At 44.8% G+C, this 17,454-nt stretch overlaps 1 protein-coding gene across 1 annotated transcript; it reads right to left on the bottom strand.

Moving 5' to 3' along the window:
- Nucleotides 1–2,232: 2,232 nt before the first annotated feature.
- LOC149327046 (uncharacterized) lies at nt 2,233–16,557 on the bottom strand. Its single transcript, XM_089564770.1, has 7 exons — nt 16,546–16,557; nt 15,037–15,105; nt 14,013–14,149; nt 9,723–9,861; nt 4,381–4,441; nt 4,154–4,316; nt 2,233–2,353 (listed from the first exon to the last, which is right to left on the bottom strand). Exons 1-7 carry the CDS (start codon nt 16,555–16,557, stop codon nt 2,233–2,235), a joined length of 702 nt encoding a protein of 233 aa, XP_089420896.1.
- Between the last annotated feature and the right edge of the window lie 897 nt (nt 16,558–17,454).

Below are 17,454 nucleotides of genomic sequence, written 5' to 3'. Positions count from 1 at the left end.
GTTATGCCAATCACAAAGGCTTCGTGGGCAATACTAGGCGATGGCTAAAGGGCTATCGAGAGACATTGCTCTGGTCAGTTCACAGGCGACGACTAAATTGACCAGTTAATTTATTTATTTTTTTATTTATTTATTCTGCATACTTGGACGGCACGTAGGCACTACGGAAATGAGTGGTTAGTTTGTAACATTAGTTGCAGAGCAACAACAACAACACAAACTTTTAAGGTACTTTCAACCGCGATCTTGAAGTGAATGGCGTCCCAAATGAAGACTGTGGAGGCTTGAAAGCAGTGCTATTCAGTATCTGTTCTTGGCCAAAAGGAAGAATGGTGCGCATTAGTACGAGAAGTTGTCCTCCAACTTTGGGTTGTTGGTTGTTGGTCGATGCGAGATGAGGTGTAGCTGGATGCGGCGAAAAGATTTCTTTCATTAATGAATAAAGAAGCACACTTTATGAAAGACATAAGCGCAAGTTCTTGAGACACAGAGAAAGGTCAGAATGGGGTTGCTCTTCCCGAGAACCTCTCACAAGCATTTATTAACTGAGCTGCCACCCGCCATGGTGGGCACTGTACATAGGACAGTCCTAGGGTGCTTGGCAGCATACAAAGTCCCACAAGGGGGCCAGTAGAGAAGTATTTCTGGTGGTGCTGAGTTTCAGTCATGGTTGAGCGGGAGGTCTGGCGGCAGTGATCGGCACCTTACGCGAGTTCAATAACAGGAGTATATTTCGGAGATCCCTGCTTGGTAAGAGAGAACGGTATCTACTTTAGCATGAAGATAAAGTCATAAAGAAGAAAGAAAGGAGAGAAGCCAGGTCAAGCACAGAAACACGCGGCGATGGCAATGCCACTCATGCTCAGGTTAATCTTCATCTTTCGCACAAATCTGTGTCTTCTATTTACAATGTATAACAGGTGTTTCAGGGACGACTTAGAGTTCTCTTTAAAGAGGCTTTTTGGGATACGGATACACCTTTTGTGGCATAGTATTACCAGTTTAACACCACTTGCATGGCGTGTTGGAAGTCTTGCTTGCAACTACACAGCGCAAAGACAAACACGGCCAAGTACGGAAACACCCCAAAGCGCTGACTTCAAACATCTGTTACAAAATCAGTGTCTTGTTCAATGGCTCGATTCCTACCTCTCTGAACGACAGCAGTACGTCCAGATCTCAGGTTCCAATTCTATGCCAGCTCCAGTTCTCTCAGGAGTACCCCAGGGCTCCGTTTTCGGTTCAATATTGTTCCTTATTTACTTAAACGACTTAAACTTCGACTCCACTGTACGGTGCCGTTTTTTCGCTGACGACTGCGTTGTATATCTGCCTATTCAAAATGCGGAGGATCACCGTGTGCTGAATGACTACCTGTCAGAGGTCTCAAGGTGGTGCCTAGTCTGGCAAATGTCACTAAACATGTCTAAGTGCTCAAAAATGACATATACGCGTAAAAAGTGCGCTCTTAATTACACATACACAATTAACGGTGCAGCTGTCTCTCCCGTAAACGAATACAGATACTTCGGGGTTGTATTCACTAGTAACTTGAGTTGGAGTTCGTACATCGGGCATACACTGTAAAAAAAAAATTGTGAGAAAAACAGAAAATGCATGGCAAATTGAGTGACATAACAACTCTTTTCTTGCCTATTTTCTGCTTTGTCTTTCTTAGTAATTTTGCATATGTGGTCTGTTATTGCTTTTCTGTAGTTCTACAGAGATTTTTGTTCCAGATACCTTGTTAAAAAACAGGCTATTTGGTAATTGCTCAGAAATTTTCTGCGAATGCATTTTCTGTAATTCTACAGAAATTTTCCCTGCATAGTTGTTACTATAACAGGCTGATTTGTAATCAAGCACAATTTTTCTGTTAGTGCTGTTTCTGTAATTCTACAGATTTTTTCACTGCTTATGCTATTTTGTAATAGCACACAATTTTTCTGTTTATATATTCCTTGTCATTTTGCAGAAATATGTTTTAACCCTGCACTCAAGACCCTACACTACAAGATATAAGAAAAATGGGCACTGTTCCCTCCTTAATGCAGTAGATATTCTGACTTAGACTTGATGAATACTTCTACTCTCTATGTGCAATCATAAAAGCAGTAGCGTGCAGCACCAATTTCATATGCACTGTGCTAGCACTATAACCGTGTGTTATATTCACGCAAGGAGTTGAAGGCAATGGTCAGAACTTCCAAATTTTCCTCTTTATTGATATGCTCAAAATTTGTACTCATCCAGGGCATTTGCCAAGGCAGCCACTTTTGGAGACAAAGAATACTGTTTCTTTGATGTTCGTCGTGCCTTTGTGCTTCTCTCTGGGTTGATTCCCGCAATTGCCCTTAAAGAAACGAAAGAGGCAAGATTAGTATACCAAGAATGCCACCAGGCTAATTACGTGGAATCCTGAAACTTTTATGCTGTTTGAAGCATTGACTAAAAAAATCAAGAAAAACGCTGAAATATGCCTGGCTACATTGTTAAAATAAAAGGAAAAGCCACAAGCCATTGCATTTTTCATGACTGCACGAAGTTACATATGAACGGCTTGTTTCAGTACATGTACGAAAGAAGCCGCAAGTCACTGAAACCAAGGACAGCATAACAAATGTTGCCTCCCCCTGTGGCCCTGTTTGTCGGTTAAAATGACTGCTCGCTTCTTTTGTCTGTTTCGCCAATAAAAGCGAGCATCTGAATGCAAAAATTGTGGGGACACTCAAGTCCCACCTTTAAAAGGGTAAAACACGACTGACTAATTGGCTCCACTCTGCCGGCTCCCCTTCCAGATACTTGTTTGCGCACATGCACTCCACACACTCATCGGAATACAGTCTAAGCTACCACATTAGGTGAAAGACCTGCCCAAGAAATATATGATGGACACTTAAGCTGTGCCTTTGGCACGACAGCGTTAAAGGGTCCCATCTGCCAGCTTCTTTTGTGGATGCTCAGTTACAGATCCTCTGTAGATTGTAAATTTGCACCTCTTATCTCACACATACCCATTAACATGCAGTCACAAGCTACCACATAATGTGAAAGACCACCCGATGCACATGTGAAGCCCAGCTTCACCCAAATCGTACGATCGTGCTTGCATTGGGGTAGCGTGTCCAACTCAGAATGAAAGGGTCCTGGAGGGCTCAATTCTACCTAACCCACCCACTTTAAGGGAGAAGCCCGAGTTGGCAGCTACTGCCAATGCATCCATAGATATAAAGCCCCGCTTAAACAAGCCTAACAAACATGCCTGCGTGGCCTCGAGATACCACATCTGCATTGGGACCCAAAGGTTCTGCAGGGTTCAAATCTCACGCTTTCATATCAAATAAGAAGCTCAAGTTGCAGCCCGTAACAATATGGCCATTTCAGTTGGTCTCGTGAGGTCGCACAATCCTACGGCTATAGCGGCTACCAGTCACGGCTGTGGTTTTTCGTTGACTAACAAGCTCACACCCCTCTGTAAAAACAACCGCCACAAGAATTCACAAATAAAAAACTGCATGCTGTGCTATGAACAGAATATCTTATCCATACTGTTTATTTCAGTAAATCCAAAGTAAATTTGCTTCAATATTTTCATGAATGTTCCTTTGAGTGGAGTGAGCACAGGGCACAGAACCGAGTGGTGAATACAGGTGAAAGAAACAAAGAAGTTGTAGATAAGCCTGCAAAGTTTTTGTCTCGAAGTTATAAGAGGTGAAATGTACCACATTTTGTATATTACGGATTTTTTGTGGTTTTTTACCTCCATATTCAAGGATTTCAAACTTGTAGTTTTTCGAAATTTCACGTTTAAGATTTTTCTTATTTAATATATAACATTTAAGCATTCCAATACTCATTTCTGAAAATGAATTATATAGCTCCATTCTGATATCTGTTATCGGGAGATAGTGCAATAACTGGATTAAAAATATTCTCAGCGCTTCTCAGAATTCTGTTTTTTTGCGTTCCCTAAAAAGTTTAAAATCACTAGCATCCGCATTTTTGAAAAGTTTTTCTCCGCCTTTTGCAAAGGCTCAAAAGCAGAAATTTCTAAACAGCCCACCAGCAATATTCCTAGAAAATATGTGCAACTGAGAAAAGCAAATGGTAAATCTAAACCTATAGCTGAATAAAAAGAGATGCGCGACCTTACCTCTGCAGAAACTGCAATGTCAAAGCCACTTCAGGTGGATACTGGATGTTTAAAACGAAGTATACGAGAACCATGAATTTGAAAGCTGCAGCCCGCTGGGTAGTTATTACAGCAACACCACCCACGCAAACAGTGAACGTTTCAGCCTCAAAGAGACCTGGCCCTAGAAGAATGAGAATAAAAGAATATTAGTGCATAATGAGATGTTCAATGATTCCAAAACTAACCTTTTATACATATCATGGGCGTCAGTGGCATGTCGCCCAAGTCATCATCATGGGCGGTCTCCTGCAAAATGAGAAAAGCAATACAGAGGGAAGGCATTAAAAAACTGATACCAATAGCCAGAACAGTTCTGAAGAAAACTGACTGTCATCAGCTGCATAATTGTATTACCGCACAAAATTAGGCGGAGAACAGTCTTTAAACCATAGGGATATGTTTCATGGTTGCAGGCACAAACTGTTTGTTACTAACGTAAATTAGAGAGAATTTTTTCGCATAAAGTATATCACCACAGATATTTGGAGGACACATAAGCTGTGCCCTAAAGGGTATAGTGCGAATGCATTAGCGCCATCTCAACGAAGATAGCCAAGTTGGTTGGTCCTGCCAACTCGGTAACGTCATGCCGGCTTGCGACGTCATAGAACCCACTGACGAACCAGTGTCCTGCCATGTACCCTACCAAAGCCCAGGCTCATGATTTTTCGCTGACAACGCTGACACCTGATATTATGTAAGGCAAGGCTTTTAACGATACTGTGTAATTAGTTTTTAACTATTTTTATACACTAGTGCCATTCTACTACTGCATTTGTCCTCATACCTACTCTCAGAGTATCTTTTAGTCCGCCATAGCATGCATAAGCATAAAATGTACAAAGCTCAAAATGACTTAAAAAATTAATAACAGCAGTTTGTAAACAGCACCGACTATAATGTATACAATTACCATTAAAATAATGTAGTTGTGGAGTGTGGAATTTTTTATACCCATATGCAATGCACATCTGAATTCTGCATGCACAAACACTTTTCTGCCAGACCGAAGCAGAGGATAAAATTATAAGCTTGCCTCAACAGACTTGTAGATGAGCTCTTCATCCTCTCCAAACAGTACAAGGAGGAGAACAGGTGCACCTTCATGCTCTGGTGTCACACTCCTGAGGCGGTTCTTTGCTCGTTCAATTTCTTCGAGACATTTCTTGACCTTGGGCCGCTTAATCTGACTATAAGCATAACGATCTATACGACGCCCAACGCTTTCCATGCTAGCCTCAATTCTTCGGCAAACATCACTACCAAGGAGCTCTTTGGAATGCTCAAGAAGACAGTCCTCACTAAACAAAAATGGCCAGTTTTTTTTTTACCTCTGCCACACTCCTCGAGTAATTTATCGTCAGTCTTTGCGATGCGTACGTCTCAGTCATCAAACGAATGACAAGCTGCTTGTTCGGATGTACTTTAGCATACTCAGAAAGGAGCTGCTGCTGCTTTTTACGCTGTGTCAGCAAACTTTCACCACTCGGTAACTCTGGCTGCCATGATATGCAACCATATGAGTCACGGGCAGATCTTGGACGCGGCTGGAATGAGTCTGGGTCATCAACAATTTCTGCGGGCAGCACATGTGCAATTGGTCTCTTCTTGTTATTGATGCAGTTCTCGAGCTTCCACATCAACGTCTCAATTCCTGTGCCAACAATTGTACCCTCTAGCAAATCCTGAAACGATGTGGGGTACACCGACACAACTTTTGCTGCAATTATTCTCAGGTTTCGTCTGCCAGGCGCTGGATGCTTATCCAGGATAAAAGAACTTAGCATCCTCACCATCTGGTTCAGATCAGCTTTTGTAGGCCTTTCTTTTGCTTTGCATGATTGAAGTAAGCCTGGTGGAAGCATTTCCCAAGGAATGCAAAATTTTTCAGCCCATTCTTCTAGCTGTGAGTTGGCATTTGAAGTCACCTTATCACAACTGCCACTCTTCCCAGAAAGGACAGCAGCAGCTCTGACGGTTTGAAACTTCTCAAGCAGGATGCGCCCTTGCACAGGGGCTAAGAAGTCCAAGTCTGATTCCTGCAGATACTTGAAGTGTTCCACACATTTTATTCCCAAGTCCTGGAGTTTCTGCCCAATGGTAGCGACGTCCTCCTCACTGAGTGCTGGAAGCCACTCCTGAACACATGACATAAAGTCCTCTGGGCTGAAAAAAATAAATTCAGTAATGATCTAAAACTGCATGCCTCAGTGCAATGACTGCCACTTTTGGATGGCCAACATCATATAAATGAAGTGGCTAGTAATCCAAAAGGTGCTGAATAGAAATGCATTTTAGTGTCCCAGATTCTGGACCTAGCAAGTGGTATATGATCATCATAGGTTCCAAAACAGAACAAGTGACACGAACAAGGAAACAGACCATGTTGTCTTGCAATGAAATGAAAATAATTCGGCCGAACACGAGCCTGCTTTCCTCACGATTTAAAACCACAACCATGTCTTTGCTGTACTTGATGCCCCTGTATTCAACTTGGTAAGCCTAATACACTTCTTTTCCTTGTGCTCCACAAGTCTTGATGGCTTCCTGAACTTCCATACTGAACAAACTAGGGCAAAAAGGAAATGTAGAGTCAATCACTAAGTCTCTTTCAAAGCGGCAGCTACTCCCCCTGAATGCCTGAAGAAGCTGGTGTTTTTCAGCAAGTGTTAACGTGATGTTTTTGAAGTTCTGGGCACTTCTTATGCACTTGCGAAAATAACCATGCTTGGTTTCGCAACGCATAGTCCATAACCTAATAAGTGGTCCAAACTGAGTAATGAGGTAAAGGTAGTGAACCAGGTAATGATGCTTGGGTTTCAGAGGTGCACCAGGAAAAAGTTCAATTCTTCGGTCAATGTAATCTATCAAATCTTTCAGCCTCATTACCATGGGCATATTTATTGCCGGTGCGCACACCAACTGAACAAGTTCTGTGAGCATCAATGCTAACTCCCATACAGGGTCTTTTCTGCATACCTTGTCATGAAGAAAGACGGGTAAAAACCGAAGCATATTCCAGTTCTGGACTGCATGTCCACTCAGCGTTTTGAATGTTTTGATTTCAGCTGGCTGGTCATTCCCATCTATTCCTTTGAACTTGAATAAGAGTATCCTTTTATTCAGATCTTCACGTGATAACCATCGCTGCTTGGTGATGAAGTACTGTAGCATCAACGCAAGATCGTACGATACCACACCTTCAAACAGGTCATGTGCTAAACATGGAGGAAGCCCAGGAGCGCAGACATGGAAGTACTTTAGGCCATTAAACAAAGCATCAAATTTAATGCCTTGTCATGAAAGAAGAGAACTGTCATCCTGTAGGTTCTTCACTGCCTATTTGTAGTTTACTTTGTTTCTTAGATCACTGGTGTCAGATATGTTTTTCTCAAACATATGTTCACGCTTCACTAAACAAAACCTGCAGATGTACTCAGCTGTGCTGAAATTCTCCATGAATCCACCAATACTGTGGCTGCCTAGGTTGTCGCCCAGAATTGCCACCACCATGCCATATGTGGGAATGCTGTCCGCCAACATGCAGCCAACTTCCAACTTTTTGATGTCATCAATCAATGAAGAAAACACCTTGTCTTGTCCGAAGAACAAAATGTCACTTTCTTTACAAAGCAGCACTAGCTGAATTGAACAGATACGACTTCTATTCCAAGAACGTAGGTTTCCAAGCATCATATACACAGCTAAAAGTTTGTGCTTCTTCTTTGCCGAACCTAAAGGATTTGCCACTTCAAAAGCATCTTGAAAAAGAATCAAGCGTAAAGCAGTGGGGTGATCCTGAAACAGTGGTACTGACTTAAAAACATTCCCGTCAGTGAAATCCTTAAAGACACCTGGTTCATGAACTTCCAGATTCAAACACTGATCTTGAACTGAGCTATCTCTTAACAATGATTTTATTGTTTCAATTATTGGAACATAATGAGAATGAGCATCTTGATTATTTTTGTTTTTTCCAAGACGCACAGATACTGGCTCCACATAGCTGAATTTGCTCTGAAAGTAGTCCCTTCGAGAGTAAGTGCTCCGAAAAACTCTACTCTTGCTGTGCAGGCTGAAAATAACATCACTTTGAAGCATACTGTTGACTGCCTGCTGAATGAAATCCTCATTCAAGCCAGCATCTCTCATCTTTGTCCTTAATGCATTAGCCATGTGGTCAAGATTGTTGCTCTGGAGGTCACAAATTGCCTCAGAAATGACTTGAACTGTTCTTGAGGGCACCAAACTCTCCGAAAGGAGGCGCAGGTAGAAACGTCCGAAAGCATCTGTAATATCAGTACATAGAGAATCTTCGTGCATGACACCTTCAGCCACCTCTTTGCTTCCATCAGCCTCTGAGTGGCAGTCCTCAGTACATTGTTCCTGAGATGCACAAGTCTCCAATCCAGCAGTACGAATTTCAGTTTCAAGATTAATTTCTGCTTCCTTGCACCTTTCTGCAGAGGTGCTCTCTAAATAAGACTCGCATACACCTGGTTGAAAAGAATGCCTATGGCATCGAGAAATATGGGAGGAAAATGTCGACTTGTTCGTAAACATTCGTGAACAAGCAAAAAACGGGCAAGAAACTTTCTTCCCTTAAGTGATGTGCCCCTTTAGATGATTCAACAAGGATTTGACATCTCGACATGTCTGTATACATGTATCGATGGTGCAGACCAGTGAGACACTCCTGCAAGTTGTTACAGCAGCCGGAATACCATCACGCTTGTGAGATCTAAACATATGGCTCTTCAAGGAGCTGACGTTTCGAAATACTCTGCAGCAGTCAGTAGGACAGCGAATGTGAAGGTTGCTTTCATTTTTATGTAGTGATGCATGCTTCAAGAACTGAGGCAAAGTTTTTGCAACTGCTTGGCATATGCTGCACTTGTATGCCATTGCGTGTATCGGGGCACTGGACTCAACCTCTGCAACAGCAACAAAGTGAAAATGCAACCGAAATGAGCATCCAATTTTGAGCCATGGGAAATGTTTCATATCATGACTCATAGAGAGTGCTACATTTCCTGCAGTTTATTATACCTCTCTGACTGCTCCTCACATATGATGGGCAGCTTGGTATAAAAAGAATATCTGCATACACAAATCTCCTTTTTTGGTTTCCTAAAGCAGAGCAGGTACTGCAACACTGTTACACCTTACATAACTTGCCACTCATTTGCACACAACAAGACTAAGTGCAGAAAGAGAAACACTGAAGGTACAACTCTCATCAAATTTACAATATTGCAGCCAATCACAATAGGAATAGACTTGCAATGTGCGCTAGTAAAAGTGAGCTAAAAAATATTTCGAAGCTAGCATCGCAGCTTTATTAAATTCGTACTCAAAGGTGGCTGCTCTGAGAAAAAGTGCTTTAAATCCTGACTGTTGACGTATTTGCCCATTCAGTGCAAAAGTACTTTGAATCCAGACTGTTTATATGTATTATTTGATGAAGAAAAAACATTAGCATGCATCTAAGCAAAGCTAGGAATAGAATGTTTAAAACAGAGCTCACCTGGTTTGTGAGGTCATTGCAACGAGTTTCTGCTAGCAGGGAGCACCATACAGTAATGTTCAACTGGTTCCAAAACAAAAATAAATCTCTGTCGTGGCCACTAAGTGAGCATGTGTAGCAGCCCTGGATAAGGTTCCCACTGCAGAAAAGAAGAAAACATCAACACAGAACCGACGCATCTAAAATTTAAACGTAATAAATTTTGCATGCGACGGCAGTGCCACACAGTCCTTAACAAAGGCAAGGGCCTAAGGATAGTGAGTAAACCTTAGTAATTCAGAAAACAAATTTTTATAACATTAGAAGATGTTCTGTATGCTCACTTGATTGGGCTGAAGTAGTGTGCACACTTAAATGGTCAGATGACCCAATAATTACTGTAATGCACAACTGTAAAGTTGAACCCACAAAATTCCAAAACAAGGTCTTTTACGGACCGAATACCGGGCGTATGCACTCATATCTAACTTAAAATCTGGTTCCACATGCGGAATAAACGGATACACCACTAGGCGAGCACTTAGTAATTAGATACGTACAGGCTAGGATGCAACCACAATACTGCGGAGGGGGCTGGCTGCCTGTTTACAAAGCCCACACAGTTGCAGTGTGGCCTACTGCTTTCGCTATACATGCAACTGGATGTCATACTTGCTACTGCTGGTGCATGACAAGCCAAATCTTCTGTGGCTGCAGATTCAAGCGACGAGACAAGCGACACGTGCAAAACGTTTCGCCTGCAAACAGGCTGCCGTTGCCTTTATTGAGGGTCATTCGATTGCAGTCCCAGCATTGTGCTCAGCCATCTCCGATTTGTTAAAAAAAAATCATGAAAGCAATTTCAGGGTATGTAATCGAAGCCTAAAATAATTTTGCCAGACAAAGTCACTGGTGAGGTGAGCACAGTGTGAACTTTTCGAAAAGGTGAGAAACCAGACGCTGCTCAATAATAATAAAAATATAAATATTGAGGAAACAGCAATTAAATTTACCATGACATTTGCACAAAATCTGGCATTGTATGCGATTCCGAGACCCGCATTTTTGTACGGCTCAAATATATTTATACATTTAAAGAGACTGTGAAAATGTACCATTTTTGTCATTTAAAAAAATGTCAACTTGCTCTTGAGAAATTTAAAATAGCCATTTCATTTCCGTAGATGTCTGAAACATAAAAAATGTTGCAGAAGATGAAAGTGTGGAAAAAATAATACTCATGTTGTCAAAAAGTAAATTTTGAGCCATAAATATCGCTTAATTTCACCCTTAGGAGCAAGAAATAAAATACAAACAATACCGGTTTAAGTAGAACCATTTACTGCCTTTCATTTCTGACATTTTAATCGAGGTAATGTTTGCTTAAAGCGAGAAAAGATTTTTTGAAGTTGAGCTATCGCGCGCTGCAAGTTGTGTCGTCTCTTAATGCCACTTCACCGCAAAGCACGACCCCGTAGACACTTTAGCCAGATGAAATGTAGAAAGAGGGGCTCGGTTCACCCATGTGATTAAAACTGCACATCCGTCTTCAACAGAGACACGACCGCAACTGTAACGAGGGTGAGCCTCTATGCAGGCGAAGCCCGTTCATGCGAGCGAGACACCTCCTCGCGAGCGGCAGCACGCCGCGCTCACCGCCAGGAGTGTCTCCCGTCACCCGCCGCCGCGGTATGCGCGCGCGGGCTCTCAGCAATCATATTCGGACATAAAGTACTTGTGTTACGCCTGCCATACCGGCTGGTCGTCCGTTCCTCGTGGTCCACGCGGCTCAGCATGGTGAATACCCTCGTTTTTCTGCTCTTGGCTGCCTGGCACCAAAGCGGGTCCGTTCGAACTTCGAAAACGAAACGATTTCACTTTCAACACTACCACCCGCCGAATTTCATGCAATGTCTGCTTTAACTCAAACCTTAAAAATGCACGACAGCGGGCGATGACAAATTGAAGTGGTGATCTGGCCACAAATGTCGCGCCATGCCAGGTGCCGTGCTCTGCGGTGAAGGAAATTAAGAGACGACGCAACTTGCGGAGCTTTTTTCCTCGTGAGTGTTGCATAATCCTCCTCGCTGCTCCGGCCCCTCCTCCCCCGCTTCCCTCTTGTTCTTATATTCTCCCTCCTCCTTTTACTTTCTTTCACGCCTCTTCTTTCAATTCGTCTGATGGGAGCCCTCCGGCGCGGGTCATCTGACACAGTTTTCCCGCCTTTTTCTCCCCTTTCGGCGGCGTGTCCGCGGCGGCGGCGCGGGACCATGTGACACACTTTTACCGCCTTTTTCCTCTTTGAGCGGCTTCTATCGCGTAATAACATGGGTAAAAGTTTTAATAAGTCGTGTGTCTTACCCTCTCTGCACGCGACCTTGTAGTTCCGTGCAAAGAAAGCTATTGTGCAAGTATTTAGAAGTTTTACGATATTTGTCTCGAAATATTTACTTCGTGAAATCAACATCCACAAACGTTAAAACTGCGCAAAAAGCGAGGACATAGGCAACGAGTAACAGACAAAACACCACGGGCGCAATTTTTTTTTTGCTCCATCTTCTTTGGATTCCAGGGAACACAAAACAGAGACCGGAGTAGAAGAGATGTGCTTTAGTGGACGTCCTTGCGGGCCAGTTTGTTCATAGCTCCAGAAGTGTTAAAACTGTGCAAAATACATATGTTGTCTGTATCCTCTTACTCCGCAGTTATAACATTTCTAGAGCAATAAACCAACTAGCCCGCAAGAACGTCCTAATGAAATCAACTTGTTCACCCGCCATAACACGAACTAATCGTGCTCCGTCGGATCATTTCTGGTCATCGAGTCCACGTATTTCTCCACGCCGCGCTTCCGCGGTTTTTTTATCGAGCAATAAACACGCGCAAACCACGAACTGGTCGTATTAGGAGGAAGAAAAGGCGGGAAAACTGTCACATGACCCGACGCCGGCTCTCCTCAGACGAATAGAGAGAAGAGGTGTGAAAGAAAATAAGAGGAGGAGGAGGGGCCTGAGCAGCGAGGAAGATTATGCAGCATCAACGAGAAGAAAGCCACTTGCGGAGCAAGAGCTCAACTTCAAAATTCGTTTGTCGCCGTAAACAAAAATTACCTCAATGAAAATTTCAGAAATGAAAGGCAATAAACCGTTCCATTTAACCCGCCATTTTTTGTTTTTGCTTGGACCACCTCAAGGGGAAATTAACGTGTTTGCGGCTCAAAGTGCACTTTTTGCAACTTTCGTATTTTTTTTACTTTCTTTTACACAGTGTTGAACTCCTGTAACATTTTTTATAGGCAATATACATCTAGAGAGGCACAACAGCTATTTTCAAATTCCGGAGATAAATTGATTTTTAAAAAATGACAAATTGTACATTTTCAAAATCTAATTTTTTAAGAAATGTGCCCCATAAAACTGCGTAGTCTGACTCACATCGAAAGCCAGGCTCTCTCTGCAAATGTCAGCGAAAGATTTCAGAGATATTTTCTAAACATACGGAGTTTTTATTAATTATTTAGCAGTGCCTGGTTTCTTCAATTTTCAAAATGCGCTCACTTAACGAATACATTTTTTTTTCGGCAAAAATATTTTATGCATTGATTACGCACACTGAGATAAGTTTCCATGAATTTTTTCGAAAAAAAATCCAGATTATTGAGCGCGACGTCTGGGACGTTTGGCGAATGACCCTTGAGTTTTCGCGTACATGGATCTAAAACTCAATTACTGAACTACATAAGTTCTCGTTCTTCCTTTACTGCCCTTCCTTGCCTTTCAGCAAGAACAGGCGACGAGCTACCATCAGTCCAAACACAGCGCAATTTCACACACGAGGACTGCGATCTAATACAAGTCTGTTACATACGACAACTGCAAAAATGAAGACCTAACTCATGACCGCATGCACTTGGAGCAGGCAGGCTCCTTTCAAAGAGGCCTCACAACGATCTGCGACACAAGGAATGATTCTGGAACTATACTCACGCCATTTTTTCCTTCGCACTACACCAGCCGCGCTTCACAGCCATTCAGCGAGTACAGAAGACGCTGCAGCTATCGTCAGTCCAAACATACCACTATTGAGGCCCTCAGGCCGAGCTCCGCAAAAGGCCGAACTCATGACAGCACGTGACATCAGGAAGGCTTCGTTCAATGTGGCCGTACAACGAGTTGCAGTATTTACAGGAGTGGCAGTGGCCAAAGCATCTGCGCACATTACCCGCTACACAAGACAAGGAACTACCATTTGCGAGCTAACAGAGCTCGGTCCTGGCCGTAAGCTGAATGAAGCAAGAAATGAAATGCTTACCTTGTTTCAGCGTGGACGAGCACGGTGCCGTCTCGTTTGTGGGCGCTCCAGATTTCACTCAGAAGCAACACTATCACGTCGAAAAAAAGTCGAAGACGCGATGCCGCAAGCACCAACAAAACGAATGTCAACGCATACGATTACCGTTAACGGCTAGCTCGCGATAAACTTGTCACGATAAAGCTGCTGATGCAACTGACCCGCAAATTGCGAAGTGCGCTAAGCGGCCAAAGTTGAGCTTCTGCTCTGCATCATAGAGTTCTGCATGGCTTCCGCCAAAGAAGAGTGTGTCATTCCGCGGCCTCCGCAAAATAGTTCGGTTGCGGTTTCGGCTTGTTTCGGTTTTTGTTTTGCATTTTTCTGAATGTCCGTAACCAACCGGACTAATTGGGTTTGCAAAACGCCTGTACTGTATGAAGATTATTCTTGGTGCACTGCGCCGTCGCGAGATTGGCGTAGTCGCTAGGCACTCTACTTGATGCCGCGCGATGCCATGCGTCGCCAGGGTCATTATTTAAACGAGATCAAACGTCCGCTCGTGGAGGGGTGGAAAGAAGACTTCCTTAATTCTGTATTAGGACGGCGAGTTAGGCGTGGAATACGTTCATTCTCAACGGGTCACAGCGCGCACGGGGGCACAACCCCAGCGCTTGTGTTGTGTACTTCTTTGTGTGTAGTCCCCATGTGCGCTGTCACCGTTCAGAATGTCCCTTTATTCCGCTTCTTTAGGTATCCATAGGAGGAGGCGGGCGGGGGGGGGGGGAGGGGGGGGGGGGCTCGAACAGACAATTCATGATCACGTGGCGCCCTGTGGCCGCCGATCGGCTTCGCTCTAACGCTGTGAGTATGATGAGGTTCCCAGCACAGTAATACGATACAGGCTGCACCGCCGAAGACATTTATTTGGCTCCCTAAGAATCAGGGTACACCTTCGATCAAAAAATGTTGCTTGAAGTCTCTTTCTGATATTGCATAATACTGTCTATGCGTGCAACATATATAGCATATGTAACCGAGAACTCACGGTGACAGATACACTGTCGTGGCGCTTCACGTACGCGCCGCCAATCGTGCTTCCGTTCACCCTCAGTCTCTGCACTCGTTGTAAGGTGAAACTCTGGCATAATTCACATGCGCATTGCAGCTACGGTGCTGAGTATACATCGGATACGTCGGTTATGTGTTGTGACGGGTGCGCTCCGAATAGGCCGAATAACGGGACAGTCGCATCCGCCTATATATCCCCCGCTTTGAAGGCGAATGCAATGAGTGTTTTAAATCAAATGAAGGTTTATTCCTTCGAAAACTGTTACAGCGTGTGAGTTACGCAGGCGAGGTTCTTATAGTACAAAAGACTGTAAACGGACCCTTGACGCAGCCCCAATATCTCGAGGGTCATAGGCGAAGTCTTGTCTCTTCGAACCCATTCTCTATAGAGTTCGCCGCACGTGATTGCAGTGTCACGCCAGCTCCATTGGGCTTGAGTTGCGTCGCGCACGAGACGACAGCTTCCACATTTGTACTGTTCTCATCTGTTCAGGAACAGACATTGCAAGGTTAGAAGGGAGTGGTTTGGTTGGTTAGTTTATATATAACGGTTTAACGTCCTAAAGCGCCATCGGTCATGATGGATGCCGTATAGTGGCAGTCTCCGGAATAATTTCGGCCACTTGGTGTTCTTCACAGTGCACTGACATCGCACAGCACACGGGCGGCTTGGATTTTGCCTCCCTTGAAGCACAGCTGCCTCGACCGGGATTGAACCCGCATCCTCGGGCTCAGCAGTCGAGCGCCCTAGCCACTGAGCCGCCGCAGGGGTCATAAGTGGATGGCTTGCGGATGAAAGTTCATGACCGGGATCATGAAGCTTGGAAAATGGCGCTTGATTGCTGACGACGCTTTATGCGTCAACCCTAGGCACTTGTTGGCTTAGCACCTGTCGCATTCGGTTTGAACCCAAACACGCGGAATCGAATCCTGGCTGCACTGCCCACGAAGTGCAGAGCCGCCCATAGGCTCTCCGTTGTCCGTGCAGAGTTAAAGAGCCCCATTTGCTGATATTAATATCAAATTCGCTCGGTGCATACACCGTATACCAAAATGTATCGTTCCATGCCATCTCTATACCGGCTCTCCTCAGGTAAGCGAATACGTGTCTTGTTGCCATAGTCACGTATCGAACCGCATCATCTGCAGCGGTGTTGGTGAAATGATTACTGAAGGCAAAAAGATTTAAAGAATTGATAACATTGAAGTATCCGCAACATCCGGAAGAAGAAGAGGAGGTTCCGCTCCGGCCGCCTTTCGGTACTGTCACCGCTTCTCGGCTTCTTTTCATGCGCAACAAACGACCAAGAGCTCACCTCTTATGTCCAACGTTTCCTAAATGTGAGCGCTTTCTAACCGCTACAGCCATTATTCGATCCAGTCCTCTCTTCTGACCGCACCGACGTCGTAAAGTTCGCTCCTCGCCAGACGCTGCGCTGGGCCTCGCCTCGCTGGAGGCTAGGCTTATCACCGGCAGCGCACCTACCCCAACAGCCATGGAGGTGCAAGCGCAGGGCGACAACCTCGACCCTGAAACGTCCAGACCCAGTGAGTGGACCGCAGTACTCCACGCATACCAGGTTCGAGAACCAAGCCCGAATACCCTGATTGGACCCCCACAAACAGCCGTGTCCGCCGTCGGTGCTCAGGCCGAGGCTGCCCCTGCGCCCTTTAAGCCGACGTACCGTGCTCAACAGCAACAGCTGCGCGTGTCGCACGCAGTCTCGCAGCGAAGTAAACACCTTGCTTCACTCCCGCCCGGCACTATAAGGGTAGTTTTTCGACCGAGAGGCGAGCTCGCTTTGAACGGAGCCATGGCGCAGCCCCTTATGCAAGACCTGCAAGTCACCGCCGATGGCCGGGACCTAGGGGACATTCACCTCCGGATCCATCCTACGAATAACACATTCACCGTCGCTACCCACCAGGAGACAACCGCCCTGCACCTCGTCCAACTCAAGGAAGTGGTGCTCCAAGGGACCAGTTACCCTATCACCGCCCACATCGCACCGCCGCCATCAGCGGTACGTGGAGTCATCTCGCAGGCCTACTGGGCGGAAACCCCGGAGCAGATGCTACGAGTCCTCCAGACTCGTAACCCGGACGCTGATATTATCGCAGCACGCAGAATGGGGAGGACGCTCTCCATATTAATCACTTTTGCGCATGGACCAGTCCCACATACCATACGCTACATGAGTGTGGTTTATAGATGTACGGCGTACAAGGGCAGTCCAGATGCCTGCACCAACTGTTGCCGACCGGGCCACAGATATGACGTCTGCCCCCACCCCAAGGCTGGTCTCTGTACGCGGTGCGGGGACAAGCATGACCCGCAAGCTGTTCCTTCCTGCATCCCGATCTGCATTCTGTGTGGGGGCGAGCACCTCACGGG

Source organism: Amblyomma mixtum, chromosome 10, assembly GCF_055824585.1.
Source record: "Amblyomma mixtum isolate Tamu chromosome 10, ASM5582458v1, whole genome shotgun sequence".
Lineage (NCBI taxonomy): Eukaryota > Metazoa > Arthropoda > Arachnida > Ixodida > Ixodidae > Amblyomma > Amblyomma mixtum.
The sequence above is the reverse complement of the archived record's forward strand: the minus strand, read 5'-3'. Positions and strand labels throughout refer to the sequence as shown.

What these genes read in the sequence shown, in the direction of transcription:
- LOC149327046 (XM_089564770.1), bottom strand. An exon ending in CTCGTCCACGCTGAAACAAG is followed by an intron (nt 9,862 to 14,012) that starts GTAAGCATTTCA and finishes TCTTTTCTGCAG; the next exon opens with TGGGAACCTTATCCAGGGCT. An exon ending in GCCCATGATATGTATAAAAG is followed by an intron (nt 4,317 to 4,380) that starts GTTAGTTTTGGA and finishes TCATTCTTCTAG; the next exon opens with GGCCAGGTCTCTTTGAGGCT.